Below are 15,781 nucleotides of genomic sequence, written 5' to 3'. Positions count from 1 at the left end.
GTGCATAGGGATTTGTTGATAGTTTTTTTTTATAGTCTGGCCCTCTAACGGTCTGAGGGACAGTGAACTGGCCCCCTGTATAAAAAGTTTGGGGACCCCTGCTCTATGTGAATGGCAAGGAATGGTGGACACATGTACTGCACATATCTCCTCTGTTCACATGCATGCTCCATTGTCCCATCCGACTTCACTGTCTTACTAGCTCCAAGACAGCAAAAACAGAGCATTAAATGAAGTCCACCTCTGGGTTAGCCAATCCAGAGCTATCATTACACTGGGATTTGGGAAGGATGCCCCCCAAAATAAGAGTGATTTAATTCTCCTCTCAGTTCCCTTTGTGAAGGTCTTTTTCCTTTTGTAATTAATAATTTGTGGGGTGACATTTTGAGAGTAAGAGAATATCTTATTTGCCAACAATAGTTCACATATGGCTTTAATATCTATTGATGACCTTTGTCTGAATAAAATATGTGATATGGAGGGTAGTAAAACGTTGATTTCTTAATTAGGTCATTCATCTATATTAGCAGGAACTCTACTGAATAGAAGAGCTTTCCTTTAAGTGGAAGAGAAGATGGGCTCAGAGAAGGGAAAGAGATGAATGAAATTAATATATATATAAAACAGCATTATAGAGAACAGGACAGCAAATCCTGGAGGCATTGGGGGAGGGGGCATGGGAAGGCCGAGGGGAATAAGGAGGTGGGGGGAGATATATTTGGTGGGACACTTGAATCTATGTAAACACAAATTAAAATCATAAAAGAAAGAAAGAAAGAAAGAAAGAAAGAAAGAAAGAAAGAAAGAAAGAAAGCTTTCATTTTTGCAGGAATTCAAAATATTAACTTTAAAAAGTTTTAAAATTAGGAAGAAAGTTATTGGAATGTAGAGCTTATTTCAATGCTGCACAAAAGCAAATCATATTTGGAAGTCGTTCTGGTCTCCCATATTCTGTGGCCATATGCGAGAGCCACTCTGGCCTTAGAGAGGTGAATGATAAATAACTTTTGGATTCAGGTGGTATAGTTCAGAGACAGAGGAATTCAGGGTTTGCCCAGGTGGGTCTGGTTTGGACTTGAGCACCTAAGCCCGTCATAGCCCTCTTTAGAATATATCTGAACTTACAAAGGTGGCCCCAAATTCCTTGAGTCACAGTATCTCCACAAACCATGGCACTGGGAATAGCTCAAGGTTAACTTAAGCAGGGTTGTTATGAATCACTGGACATTGTAGGTCCTTCCCATTCTGGACCCAAACCCCGTATAGGGCTTCACACAGAACAATACCAAATCTCTATGCCATTGTCATAGTGCCTTAACTTTTCTGTATTTCTCCTTAGACTGCAATGTCTTTGAGAGCAGAAACTGTGTCTATTTACCACTGCACTCACACAGACCTGGCACATAAGAGTGTCTTAATATACGCAGACAAAACAAATAAAGAGACGAGCAAGGACAGATGAGCAATAACAACAAAAACAAACAAACAAAAAACAAACCCAGTACACTGAGGAAAGATTTCTAAAGGTATTTGCAAGCCAAGCCCAACATTTGGTGTTTTGCAAACAGTGGCAGGTCATTCTATATTCTCATATAGAGTCAGGTTATTTTCACCTATCAATATTTATAGATGTCTAGTGTAGAATTAGCATTTAGATAAAGTACATGATTGATTTTTATATTGCAACTTATACCTTACTCTGTGAAATTAAAAAAATAAAAATTTATTTAAAAATATACCTGTAATTCAGTTCATTTTTAAAGTCACACTAGCAAGTCACCCTGTCACCCCTGCCTGACAAGTTAGTCCGATTGTTCTCTAAAGCAAATCTGTGAAATGATTAAACCAGGTTGAGACACATGAGGCAAGTTAAAACAAACAGAACAGCTTTGTTATCATTTGGGAAAAAAATAACTGAAGGATAGCTAGAACACCCTACCTTGGCTAATATTTATTGCTGCGAATCAGCATGACTTGTAATTGTCCAGGTCCTGAGCTAGTACAGTGTGGAATGAAGAAATAAACTCAGAGAAAAGAAGTATGGGTTGGGGAGGTCTCTGCAAAACCCGGTTTGCTTTATTATATAGTGCAGAGCCGTATGCAAACAAGGAAGTCTCCTATACAAAGTCACACATCTGAGGCAAAACCAGGAATCCTCTTAAGGCATAAACCCGAGTCCCCCCCCACCATGCATAACTGAAATCAACCAACAGCAGAACAGACAAACGGTGAGAGGAAGGGCATATAAATTGCATCTAGCAACTTAAGCAAGTAATGTGGTGGGATGGGATGAGTAGGAACACTCAGCTTCACAGCCAACATGGAGGTGTGGGGAAGAGCTTAGCCTTTGGCTTAAGCCTTAAACTGTGAGGCCTTGGTCAGTTTGCAGTCTCCTACAATTTATATTGTAAATGCAACTCAGAGGAGTAACAACTTCTTTATACTACTGGATATAATAAATAAAAATTACTGTGCAATGAAAGAGTCGCCTTCACTCCTTTCCTATCCTCACTTTTTTAGCACACCAAGGCAGTTAATATTCAAATTAGCTACAGAAAGTTTTTCTCTCTGACCTCCCTGAGGCCCAAGGTCTATCCAAGGCCTTCATCATGCTAGACACCAGCAGAGAGTACTGCATCTGGATGAAGGAGGAATCCTGGCAAAGAAGGGACTGGAGAGTACCCATCCAGGTTAACTGGATGTTGGGCAGATAAAATGTATTATGCTCACTTTGTTAAAGATGGAGGCCGTCGCCCAGGTGATATTAATGTGTGTTGAGAATCCTTGTAGCCTGGGGCTTGGTTTTGGGATTAAGCCTTTCCCACCCTTTTTGATGTGGGGTGGTACAATCCAATCATGCCTCAGAGAAGTGACTTTGTATTAGAGACTTCCCTATTTTGTATATTGGATTAAGAGTTTGGATTTCTACACTATAAAATGGGGACGAAACGGGAGCTTCCGCGCTTGGTTCCTGAGATTATCATTAGAGGAGAGAGCAGAGCAGAGAGCAGAAGGAGGCCACGTGGAGGAGGCCAGGGGAGGCAGCCAGGATGGCGGAGTGCTGAGTGAGATGCCAGTTTGTACAGAGTTTGTATCTGGGATAAGGAAGGAGATGGGGAACTGAGGAGAATAAGGCTGGTGAGCTAGAAACCTTTGATTCTAGGAAACTCGGATAAGTCAGTGGCTTTGCGAGCACTGAATGTGAGTGGGTTTTGGAGCCCAGTGTGTGTTTTTACTTGCCCACTGGGTGCAAGCTAGGATTAAAGACTATGGCCCACCAATTTGTGGCTCCGTTGTTTCTTTACCCACTGTCCGAATCCAATGCGAACCTGCATGGGCCGGGCGGCTGCTCTGATGGTGGCCCTGGCCTTGGCTTCTGGCTTTACACTGGATATGGACTGAGAGACTACCTGTATGGCCAGTAGCCACGGCCACTGTTGGGCAGATAAAATGTATTATGCTCACTTTGTTAAAAATAGGCGCTGCCCACGTGAGGCCATTGCCCAGCTGATATTAATGTGTGTTGAGAATTGTTGTAGCCTGAGGCTTGGTTTTGGGATTTGGCCTGTCCCACCCTTTTTGGTGTGAGGCGGTACAATCCAATCATGCCTCAGAGGGGTGACTTTGTAGTAGAGACTTCCCTATTTTGTATATTGGATTAAAGGTTGTGAAGCTACACTATAAAATAGGGGTAGAACGGGACTTGGCCCTTGGTTCCTGAGGTTAGCATGAGGAGAGCAGAGAAAGGCCACGTGAGGAGGCCAGGAAAAGCAGCCAAGATGGCGGAGTGCTGAGTGAGATGCCAGTTTGTGTAGAGTTTGTATCTGGGATAAGGAAGGAGATGGGGAACAGAGGAGAATAAGTCTGGTGAGCTAGAAACCTTTGATTCTAGGAAACTCGGATAAGTCAGTAGCTTTGTGAGCACTGAATGTGACTGGGTTTTGGAGCCCAGTGTGTGTTTTTACTTGCCCGCCGGGTGCAAGCTAGAATTAAAGAAAATGGCCCATCAGTTTTTGGCTCCGCTGTTTCTTTACCGACTGTCCGAATCCAATGCAAACCTGCATGGGCTGGGCTGCTGTGATTCTGGCCCTGGCCCTGCCTGCTGGCTTTACAGCTACCATCACAGCCTCCTGGCCCATGCAAGTTCTCATTAGATTCGGTCAGACGGTAATGAAACAACGGAGCCAAGAACTGGTGGGCCATTAGCTTTAATCCTAGCTTGCACCCAGTGGGCAAGAAATACACACAGTGGGAAAACACTTCCTTTTCCATTCAGGGCTCCCAAAGCCACTGACTTACCCGAGTTTCCCAGAATCAAAGGTTTCTAACCTCACCAGTCTCATTCACCTCTGTTCCCCATCTCCTTCTCTCTGCACAAACTGGCTTCTCCTTCAGCACTCTGCCATCTTGGCTGCCTCTTCTCTCCTCCATATGGCCTTACTCTGCTCTCCTCTCTAATGTTAATCTCAGGAACCGAGAGAGAGCAAGCTTCCAGACTGCCCTACTTTAATAGTGTAGAAATCAAAACCTTTAATCCAATATACAAACAAGGAAGTCTCTGCTTCCAGACTGCCCTACTTTATAGTGTAGAAATCAAAACCTTTAATCCAATATACAAACAAGGAAGTCTCTGAAACGGAAGTCACTTATCTGAGGCATAATGGGATTCCTCATGAGAGTGCACCACCCCACATCAAAAAGGTTGGGAAGGGCTGGTCCTAAAACCAAGCCCCAGGCTACAAGGATCCTGCCTGCCCACAGCCCAGCCCCAACACATATTAATATAATCACACCCGTCCCAAGCAACAAGGGCAACTAATACCACCTGGGTGACAGGCTTCCACGTGGGCTGTGCCATCTTTAACAAAGTGAGCATAATACACAGTGTGTCCATAAAGTCATGGTGCACTTTTGGCCGGTCACAGGAAAGCAACAAAGGACGATAGAAATGTGAAATCTGCACCAAATAAAAGGAAAACTCTCCCAGTTTCATATCTATTCAGTGCAGTTCAATGTGGGCTCACCCACAGATTTTTTTTTTTTTTTTGAGACTGATATGTTTCTATCCAAATTTCTTTGATGATGCTCAAATTACCCCATTGGTAATCCTTTGTATAATATGATAGTCTCAGTTTATTCTGTACATTTTTTTTGGCATAAGCCATTTTTTTCAAGTAGTCCTAGTTCCCTGGAATGGGAACTGCTACTCTGAGCCCACAGTTTGAGTGGTAGGGATGATCGCTGTTACTGGGTCAGTTATATTTTTTCCTCGACATTTTCCATGCACAGAGCTAGGGAAAATGTCATCAAATTATACTAGTATTTCAAATGGAAATTTAGAAATACTAGCATATTAATCCTTTTTTTTAAAAAAAAAGAGATAGAGAGAGAGTCCGATAGAGGGATAGATAGGGACAGACAGACAGGAACAGAGAGAAATGAAAAGCATCAATTATCAGTTTTTCGTTGTGACACTGAGTTGTTCATTGATTGCTTTCTCATATGTGCCTTGACCATGCGCCTTCAGCAGACCGAGTAACCCCTTGCTTGAGCCAGACGACCTTGGATCCAAGCTGGTGAGCTTTGCTCAAACCTGATGAGCCTCCTCTCAAGCTGGTGACCTCGGGGTCTCGAACCTGGGTCCTCTGCATCCCAGTCCGATGCTTTATCCACTGCGCCACCGCCTGATTTTTTAGGGCTCACCCACAGATTTTTTAGGGCTCCTTAGGTAGCTATCCCATATAACCTCTACAGCAGCGGTCCTCAACCTGTGGGTTGCGATCCCGGCGGGGTCGCCTAAAGCCATCGGAAAATACATAATGCATATCAGGTATTTACATTCCAAATCATAACTGTAGCAAAATTACAGTTATGAAGTAGCCACCAAAATTATTTTTTGGTTTGGGGTCACCGCAACATGAGGAACTGTATTGCGGGGTCATGGCATTAGAAAGGTCGAGAACCACTGCTCTACAGACTTGTCACTGACTCATGGCCTACCAGAACAGGGTTTCTCCACCAAACTGCCGGCTTCCTTCAACTGCTTATCCCACCGAGTAATGTTATTCCTATGTGGTGGCGCTTTGTTATAAATGCGCCGATATTCACATTGCACTTTGGTCACGGATTCGAATTTAGCAAGACACAGAACACACTGAACTTTCCTCTGTGCTGTCCACATCTCAACTGGCATGGCCGTGGGCTGCTCCGCTGTATACACGATGTTACGTAATCATCTGTGCATGCGCACATGCTGCCACATCATCCTACAGAAACTGGGAGGGTTTTCCTTTTATTTGGTGCAGATTTCACATTTCTATCGTCTTTTGTTGCTTTCCTGTGACCGGTCAAAAGTGCACCATGACTTTACGGACATACTGTATTTTATCTGCCCAACACTACCCAAGGGAAATTTGTTTTGTACCATCTTCTGGATTTTGTGTGTGTGTGTGTGTGTGTGTGTGCACACACACACATATATATATATACACACAAATATATATATATATTTATTTTTTTGCATTTTTCCAAAGCTGGAAATGGGGAGGCAGTCAGACAGACTCCCGCACTCTGTTGCATCCAGAGCCATTCTAGCGCCTGAGGCAGAGGCCACAGAGCCATCCTCAGCGCCTGGGCCAACTTTGCTTCAATGGAGCCTCGGCTGTGGGAGGGGAAGAGAGAGACAGAGTGGAAGGAGAGGGGTAGGGGTGGAGAAGCAGATGGGCACTTCTCCTGTGTGCCCTGGCCGGGAATCAAACCTGGGACTCCTGCATGCCAGGCCAACACTCTACCACTGAGCCAACTGGCCAGGGCCTTTGTGTATATTTTTGATGGCTACTTATAAGATTGATAATACATCAACATACCATGTTTGGATAATGGATCCCACCTGAATATCATTATAGACTTTGAGAAGCATAGCAGCACGGTTACAAAACAAATCCAATTCTCTGATGGAGAAGAAAAAAAAAGTGTGTCAAAATAAACAAATAAAAATAGTAGAACTGTCCTGGAGGAATAGCTTGGTTAGTTAGAGAAACCTCTCGAAGAAGAGAGGTTGCCGGTTGGATTCCCTGTTGGGGCACACTTGGGAACAGATCAATGTTCCTGTCTCTATCCCTTCCTCTCTCACTAAAATCAATAAAAATAAAAATAAAATAGAATTGAAAGTCAACAATGTACATATTTCAAACTAATCAATATCATCTGAACCTCAATTAAAAATGCATACATCTCCCTTTTAATTTAAAATGTGGAATTTTACAGGAATTTTGGCTTCTCTACAATTCCAACGGCTACCTTCTGTGGTTCATGAATATCGGTGGAGAAGGGAACATCTTTCACATAAGTGCGAATGAGAGTGATGCCCCTGTTGTAAGTCACCTGAATTTCCTATTCCTGAATCCATCTCTGCCTTTAGGGAAAATTACAGGTGCCTGATGTGTTTTATAAATAAAGCTTCTCTTCCAGCTCGAGGTTCCTCACTGCAGATTTTTGGCTGCCATACTGATCTCCTTCAGGCCCAGCGCATTGCCAAACTCTTACCCCACCCACCACCCACCCCACCCTCTCTTCCTGGTGTTTGCACAAGTCCTTCCCTTTGCCAAGCAAATTCTTTCCCGCTCCCCTACTCCTTGACTACATTCATTTTCTCTTTTCAGGTCTTAGGATGGGAGGTCACATCTGGGAAACCTCTGCCCAATCATAAAATAACAAACATACCGATAACTCTCCATGGGGCAGGCCCTGTTCTAAGTTCTTTCACATGCACTAACTTTTTAATTATCAGGAAAATTGTAGGACGCAGGCATGATCACCCCACTTCCCTGATGAGGAAAATGAGGCATAGGAGAAAGAATTTCTAAAATAGCATTACAAAGATGGACCTTGAACTCGATGAAGAAAGGAACTGCTTGTGAGAAAATGCTAGGAATGAGGGAATGGAGGTCACAATGAAGTTAAGAATTGTGCTGGGACGGGATCTTTTGGGCAAGCAAGCTGTTAAGATTTGAGGATTATGGGAAAAGAAAGGTAGGGACTGTATTGGAGATTTCTGGAGATAGTGCAGCCTCTGAGAGTGACGTGGTCCAGGGTACAAGCTTAAAAATGGAGGGCTGGAGTTGAGGCAGGTGTCCTTGGTGATACGTTTTTTCTTTCTTTCTTTTTTTAAATTCACTATTCCCCTGGCACCCAGCACAGTATCTGCTAAATTCTCTTCAAACTGTCCTGATGGCTATATGGTGAAATGCGGCACTTTTAGGCAAGCCCCAACCAAAATGTCCTCAAATGCTTCTTGCTTTTACTTCCCGCGTCTGGCCCGCTGGGCCGTGAAGAAGAGAATTCGGCTCAGAAAAGGTCGAGCAAAGAGAAGCGTGCTGCCAGGTTCTAGGCCATACGGCCCGCAAGAGCGGGAGCTTGGCGACAGCTGTACTGACTTCCTTCACGCTCCGCACAAGCAAGAACCCTCGCGCTCCCGAACCCTTTTCCCGCGCCTTCGCGCGCGCGGAGGCGCAGTGGGCGGCCCGCCGCCACGCCCCCCAACAGCTCCCGGGGCGTGGTCGCGGCAGGCCCCGCCCCACGCCGCGCGCGCTGCCCCACGGCAACCGGCACAACACAACAAGATGGTCGCCGCGCCGCTGGGCACCTGAAGGGAACGACGGGCGCGTCTCCGCCCAGCCTCGTCCCGCGGGCCCCCTCCGCCCGGCTTCTCCGCAGGGAGGCCGGGTCTGGTGGAAGGTGTTCGGCGGCATCCCGACGGAGCGGTAGGGGCCGGCAGCAAAGGCGGGAAGGCCTGGACCAGCTCGGGATGGATTCGGGGCGGGGGCGTGTGCTTGGGGATTGGGATTGGATGGGACGGAGGGAGGGCCCGGAACCGGCGTTGGGGGAGGAGGAAGGAGGGAAGTTGAGGTGCGAAGCGGGGAGGAGGTCAGCAGAGCGGGGTGCGGGAGATTCGGGGGTAGAGGGCCGGGTTGCGCGGCGCCGGGAGGGGAGGCGGAGGGTGGGGCTGGCGGATGCCAGGTGACGCGGATAACGGATGGTTTGGGTGTCCTGACGGCTGTTAAGCTCATGGTATCGAGCAGAATTCAGTACGAGGAAAAAGATGAGAATTAGGACACTGTGCAGAATTGTGAAAAGGAGGGTGAAGGTGTGTTGAGTTTGAGGTAAAAACTTGGTTTCAAGTCTTGATTCTGTCACGTTGTGTGTTATTTAAACCGGCTCTGTGACTTTGGGCATGCTTCTTAATCTTCCCTAGCATATGTTTTCTCATTTGTAAAACCAGTTGCTTATTACTTTGGCGTGTACAAGTCTGTGTCGGATTCAGTTCTAACTCGTTTGCATGGATGAACTCATTTAGAATTTAAAATAACTTGTATGAGGTACCATCCCCATTTTAAAATTGGTGAAACCGAGGATCAGAGAGGTTAAGTAATTTACCTAATATCACACAGTAAGGAAAACCAGGTTTTGAACTAGAGCTGCTTAGTTCCCTAATCCGTACTATTAATTCTTAATGGTACACTGCTACTTATACCTGAGGTTAATAATTCTGATCTTAGACAGTATCTGCAAGGATTTAAATTTGGTAATATCTTTAGAGTCCTTAGAATAGTCCAGTCTTTATTTATTCAACAATTATTTATTGTGCACCAAACAGTAGACAGAGTCTCTGCTGTATTGTAGTTTATACTCTAGGAAAACAAATCAATAACCAAGCAGTTTCACAAAAATCACTTAATTCTAATTGTAAGGTGTTATAAAGGAGACCGCTTTGTGCCGAGACCATGTATAATCCTGCTGTGTATCTTGAGTGTAGAAACCCTGTTCTCAGCTCTGTATTATTAGCGCCTAAAACAGTCCTTGGAGCAGAAAAGTTGCTCTCAATAAAATTGGATGATTAAATAAATAAGTAAATTGAAAGGTGTGGGAAGCATGGGTTTTAGGATACCTGAGTAGAATGGAGAGAGATGTGAGAGGAGAATTCAGAATGTTAATGGGATAGAGATTGACACAGAGGGCACGGTGTTCGAAGGGAAAAGCAAACAGCTAGGGAGTTAGGGTGGGATAAAGACGAATGGGAGGGAATTTGGGTATTTTCTTTGAGGAGGGAAATAATTAGAAGTCAGAGTATTGGAATGGATTAGAATGTCTGAGTATTTGCCAGGAAGAGCAGTTATGGACATCAGGATGTATCTGAGCAGTTTCTGAAAGCAGAATGGATATAGAAGTGTTGAGATAGGTTACTGAAAAGAGCTATAGAACAATGGTGGAGACAGACAAAATTCAGGAGAAAATCTGGCAATCAGAAGGGAATGAAGTGGGAGGCAGAGGTTGACAAATGCCTTTGGATAGAAGAGTGGCTGGATTAGAGAGACTTTGGGAAGGAATGGAAATTAAGGCTAGAGAAAGTTAGAGTATTTAGACAGTTCCAAGGGTGTGGAATAAAGTAGAATTATGGGGAAAGTACTGAGATGTATTGTAATTAAGGGGCTAAGGAATGTAGTAGAGAGGGATATGGAGATCAAGAAATGGGGATGGATATCTGCATGTTGTAGTGGACCGGGCAGAGGTGGAAAGTTTGGGTGTTATTGAGGTCTGCCTCATTTAGAGAAGATCAGATAGGAAGATGGAAAGTTAGAAATGTCAGGAAAGGCTGGCTAGAGGAGGAGGCGTGCTCTCCACCAAGCTGTCATGGATGGGATTGGTAGACCAGGGCCAGTGTCTGAGTCTTAGAGTGACAGACACAGTATGGGTAGTGTTTTGGTGCCTTGTCTATGATTCTGATGATCATATCATTCCAGTGGCTTTCTCTTACTCTGCAGACCACCTTGTGGGCATTCAGTATGTGTCTCCAGCTGCTTCACACATTCTAGCCCTCTCAGCGTGGTCTTCTCTTATATTGCTTGATCTTTGTTTATGTCATTGCAAACTACATCCTAGAGTCAAACAATAACCCCATCTTTTCCCTAAAATTATAGTTTAAGATTTACTGTCTCTAGGTGGTAGCCTCTGAAATAATGCTGGCCGTTCTCAAACACAGTAAATCCCTAAGCCCAGTTTAATGAGTTAGCCTATTCTATGAGATTGTAATATATATCTGTTTGTTTAAATGTCCAGGCTTTACAGGAGCTATGGCAACCCAGGAAGAATCTGGGAATGCACTGTGACTTTGGAACAATCACTTTGTCTTTCATGTCACAATTTATAAAAGGAAGGAGTTGATCTAGATTTCTGAAAGCCATTCTAATACATTTTTTTTAACTTTAAGTGAGTAAAGCAGAGTTTTCTAATTAAGAGAGGTAACAGAGGACTTCAAAGTCTGGTAAGGCCCAAAGATCTTGGTCATTAGGGTGTTATGAAAGGAATTCAGGATGGTTCAGTATTTTAAGACTTAACAGAGAAGATTAAGATGCAAGATACCAAATAATTGCATTGCATAAAAATATAGGATGTGCTTTTTTTTAAACTAAGAAACTAAAAAAATATGTATTTTTTAGCATGTAGCATACATGATTAATTTTCTATCATGCTATGGGATAGAGAAAGATATATAAAAGTGGGGACAAGGCCCTGCTCCTCCCCTCTTTTATTTTTTAACCAATTGCACTTATGAAAAATACATTTAATTCAGGAATAAATAAAATTTTACCTTTAAAACACTTGCTTGTTAGCTTTTCTTAACTTTCAGTGTATTGTTTTTATTTAGAAAGAGAATACCAGTATATCTTAGTACTGAATCATTAATATTACTGAGACTTTCTGTGGCAGTATGGTGTGATATAAGACATGAAAATTAGCCCTGGCCGGTTGGCTCAGTGGTAGAGCGTCGGCCTGGCGTGCCGGAGTCCCGGGTTCGATTCCGGGCCAGGGCACACAGGAGAGGCATCCATCTGCTTCTCCAACCCTTCCCCTCTCCTTCCTCTCTGTCTCTCTCTTCCCCTCCCGCAGCCAAGACTCCATGAGAGCAAAGTTGGCCTGGGCGCTGAGGATGGCTCCATGGCCTCTACCTCAGGCGCTAGAATGGCTCTGGTTGCAACAGAGCGACGCCCCAGATGGGCAGAGCATCACCCCCTGGTGGGCATGCCGGGTGGATCCTGGTCAGGCGCATGCAGGAGTCTGTCTGACTGCCTCCCCGTTTCCAGCTTCAGAAAAATACAAAAAAAAAAAAAAAAAAAAAAAAGACATGAAAATTATTTACCACACTTGTGAAATCAGGACCAGAAACCTTGTGGCTGTGGCCTAAGTAGCAGTTACGTGAATTGAGGAGGAAGCTTTTCTGACCTACATGGATGGTTTAACTTGAAAAAATGAAAGAGGAAGTAAAGACACATAAGTTTGCAGTTTAAAGTGAACTGGACTACTGGAACAAGGCAGTTGGCCATATTAATTTTTTTTTATTTTTTATTTTATTTATTCATTTTAGAGAGGAGAGAGAGAGGGAGAGAGAGACAGATAGGGAGGAGGAGCTGGAAGCATCAACTCCCTGTATGTGCCTTGACCAGGCAAGCCCAGGGTTTCGAACCGGCGACCTCAGCATTTCCAGGTCGATGCTTTATCCACTGTGCCACCACAGGTCAGGCCAGTTGGCCATATTATACTGTATCACTGTGAAATAATCACTTTTTTAAAAAAAATAATCACTTTTTAAAAACAAATACAGCAGGTTTTTATTCTCCTCAAACTAGTCATCTTAAACTAGATTATGAGTTTAGTGATGCTGTCATATTAAATTTTCTGGTTTATTCCTATGAGCATTGTTCACTAGGGAACACTGGGGGAAGAACAGGATGGAAGGAAAATGAGGGAAATGGTAAATTCAGTTTGGACGTGTTGAATGTAGGATGCCAGTGAGATGTCAAGTAGACAGTTAGGAATAGGAGTCTGGAACTCAGAAAAGTTGGATTGATGGTATAAATAACTGTATACAGGTGGCATTGAGAGCCATGGGTGTGTTAGATTGTTTAAAATGTGATTAGAGAAAGTCTAGGAGAGACTGAGGACTCTGACATTTGAAGATTGAATAGAGGAGAGTAAGCCAGCAAAGGAGGCCAAGGAGTGGCCAGGGAGGCAGGATGATACCGGGAGAGCATGGTGTCCCCAAAACGAGAAGAAGAAACTTTTTCAGGAAGGAGAGCGTGCTCATCAGTATTAAATACCCCTGGTTGCCAGATATTTTCAGCTTCCTGCAATCTAGGATACCTTGTGGGTAGAAGGGGCATTATGGTTTGTTTTAGCCAATAAATTAAGAACAAATGACAACTAAGACCTCTGGTTAGAGCAGTGGTAGTCAACCTGGTCCCTGCTGCCCACTAGTGGGCAGTCCAGCTTTCATGGTGGGTGGTAGCGGAGCAACCAAAGTATAAATAAAAAGGATAGATTTAACTATAGTAAGTTGTTTTATAAAGATTTATTCTGCCAAACTTAGTGAAAATTCAACATAAAGTACTTGGTAAGTAATTATTCTTATATGCTTTAACTTGCTGTAACTCTGCTTTATAAATTTTATAAAGTAAAGTTACTTCCCTACTTTATAAATCACCATTACTGTGGAACTAGTGGGCGGTTAGAAAATTTTACTACTAACAGAGATACAAAAGTGGGCAGTAGGTATAAAAAGGTTGACTACCCCTGGGTTAGAGCATGTGTCAATACAAGACCCTGTGGAGCTCTCTTCCCTCTGGCAAGGTGAAAATATATCTATCTGTTCCTGTCAGGTTGGAGTAGTGTGGGTTCTAGCATCTATAGCAGGGGTCTCAAACTCGCGGCCCGCGGGCCGCCCGCCAAACAATTTTGTGCGGTCCGCAGACTAATCCACGAAGTTCAAAATATTTTGGATAAAATTAAGTAAGTAAGCCTAGGGGCCTACTTGTATTTTTCATTTCTCTAGCATCCTAGCTAGATATTAGCTTAGTTAACAGCAGTTGTGATGCGAACTACAGTTTCTGGTCGTTTTGTGACACTGAGTAAACTGCATGTACGATTGTGCTTGTTGTACTGATTTTTTTTTGTTTTCAACAGTGAGAAAAGTGTTGCGTTAACAGTTGCCTTTTGTAGACCTAGTGCTGCCCGCCGAACGGCTGTGATCTTGCTCTGTGGCCCACATGCTGAGTTGAATTTGAGACCCCTGATCTATATAGCCTCTGAGTTTATAACTTCGTAGTCTTGCAAATTCTAGAAATAGATTAATAGTTTTGATAGCTCTAAAAAATTAAACTTGTTAAATATCCTGAAAACTTACAGGTTTTGATGGACACTTGCCTTTCTTCTTGCAATGAGGAAAGGTTCTCAGCAAAAATTTTCCAAATCAAAGATGCCATCATCTCATTCTCCTAGTCCATCATCTCTTATGTCCAATATGAGATCTAGATCACTTTCACCTTTAAGCGGATCTGAGACTCTTCCTTTTCGTTCTGGAGGACAGTGGTGTAAGCAAGTGGAGAAAATTGCAGATGAAAACACTATACTTCTGGATTACCCAGACCATAGAGGTACTGCTTTCTAATCTATGAATCTGACCAAATATTCTTAAGTACAGATGGAAAATATTGAACTTAACATTTTTGGTCTAAATGTAACATATATCCTGGTACTAACTTGACCTGTTGTTTTTATTGATAGACATTGGGTAAGGACAGTGGAGGATGGAGGCTTCTGGGTGAGGGTGAAGATGTCTGAAAGGGTTAGGAAAACGGAATTTCCAAAAGAGGAAGCGTTGTTTCCTATGTGAGAGAGTGTCTTAAAGCTCATCTGCCAAAGTTCTCCTCATCCTTGGTTAGGGGTTGCCAAATCTGTTCACTTCAGAATGGAGTGCCTTAATTGAGTATAAAAATGTTATCTACCATTGGGCTATTCCAGTTGCTCCTTGGCAAGCTGCTTATCTGTGAGTGGACTGATTGTCACAATAGAACATGTATGTGTTCCACCTAGGGCTTTTTGTTATTGGTTTTTTTTTTCTCCTTAAAAGCATTCTGTTAGTCTAGGAATCTCTTTTCAGAAGTAGATTCCTTTTTCTAAGAATCTCTTTTCAGAAATAGATTCCTTTTTCTAAGAATCTGTTTAATGTGATTAAACTTGAAAGAAAACTGGAATTTCTTTGCTAAGTAACTAAGTTAGAGCCATCAAACTATTGACCTGAATATCTGATCAGTTTTTATTAATAAATATTACCAGCATTGAACTTAGACTATACCATTGCTATCAGTTGGTAACTGTTATTTCTAATTTGATTGATATTAGAATTTAGTCATTTTCTCTCTTAGAATAGTCCAAATTAAAGAAAAAACTTTTATTTTGAACCAAAATAACTGTAATATTACATCATTATAAATAATCATGGGCAGTCTTTGGTCCACAGTGTGAATCTGAACTCAGGATTAATTTTTTTCTGACTCATCCAGAACCAATAGGTAATTTTCTTTTTATGGCTGTTTTTGTAAACTGTAATATGGTTTGAATAAACTGATGGCAATATCTAGAAATGTCTTAAGACAGGGTGTGCTATCCATCAAGTTAGTACTTTATCTCTGTGATCTTCTCTATTTAAAAGAGCAACATCTGAGTTTCTCACCGTTAAAAAATAGGAAAAGAGGCCCTGGCCGGTTGGCTCAGTAGAGCGTCGGCCTGGCGTGCGGGGGACCCGGGTTCAATTCCCCGCCAGGGCACATAGGAGAATCGCCCATTTGCTTCTCCACCCCCCCCCCCCTTCCTCTCTGTCTCTCTCTTCCCCTCCCGCAGCCAAGGCTCCATTGGAGCAAAGATGGCCCGGGCGCTGGGGATGGCTCCT

General features: G+C 43.2%; 1 protein-coding gene across 7 annotated transcripts in view; it reads left to right on the top strand.

Annotated features, from left to right (window-relative positions):
- Window positions 1-8,603: 8,603 nt before the first annotated feature.
- The window catches only part of CNTRL (centriolin), a 93,118-nt gene continuing 85,940 nt past the window's right edge, over window positions 8,604-15,781 (top strand). For all 7 annotated transcript variants that reach the window (XM_066256344.1, XM_066256348.1, XM_066256347.1 and 4 more), the window contains exons 1-2: window positions 8,604-8,762; window positions 14,239-14,486. In XM_066256344.1, the coding sequence (XP_066112441.1) occupies window positions 14,270-14,486 (217 nt within the window). In that variant the 5' untranslated portion in view covers window positions 8,604-8,762; window positions 14,239-14,269. The remainder of the gene's footprint in view (window positions 8,763-14,238; window positions 14,487-15,781) is intronic.

This window comes from Saccopteryx bilineata, chromosome 2, assembly GCF_036850765.1.
Source record: "Saccopteryx bilineata isolate mSacBil1 chromosome 2, mSacBil1_pri_phased_curated, whole genome shotgun sequence".
In the NCBI taxonomy this organism is placed as follows: Eukaryota; Metazoa; Chordata; class Mammalia; order Chiroptera; family Emballonuridae; genus Saccopteryx; species Saccopteryx bilineata.
Note: the sequence above shows the minus strand (reverse complement) of the source record. Positions and strands in the feature narration are given on the sequence as shown.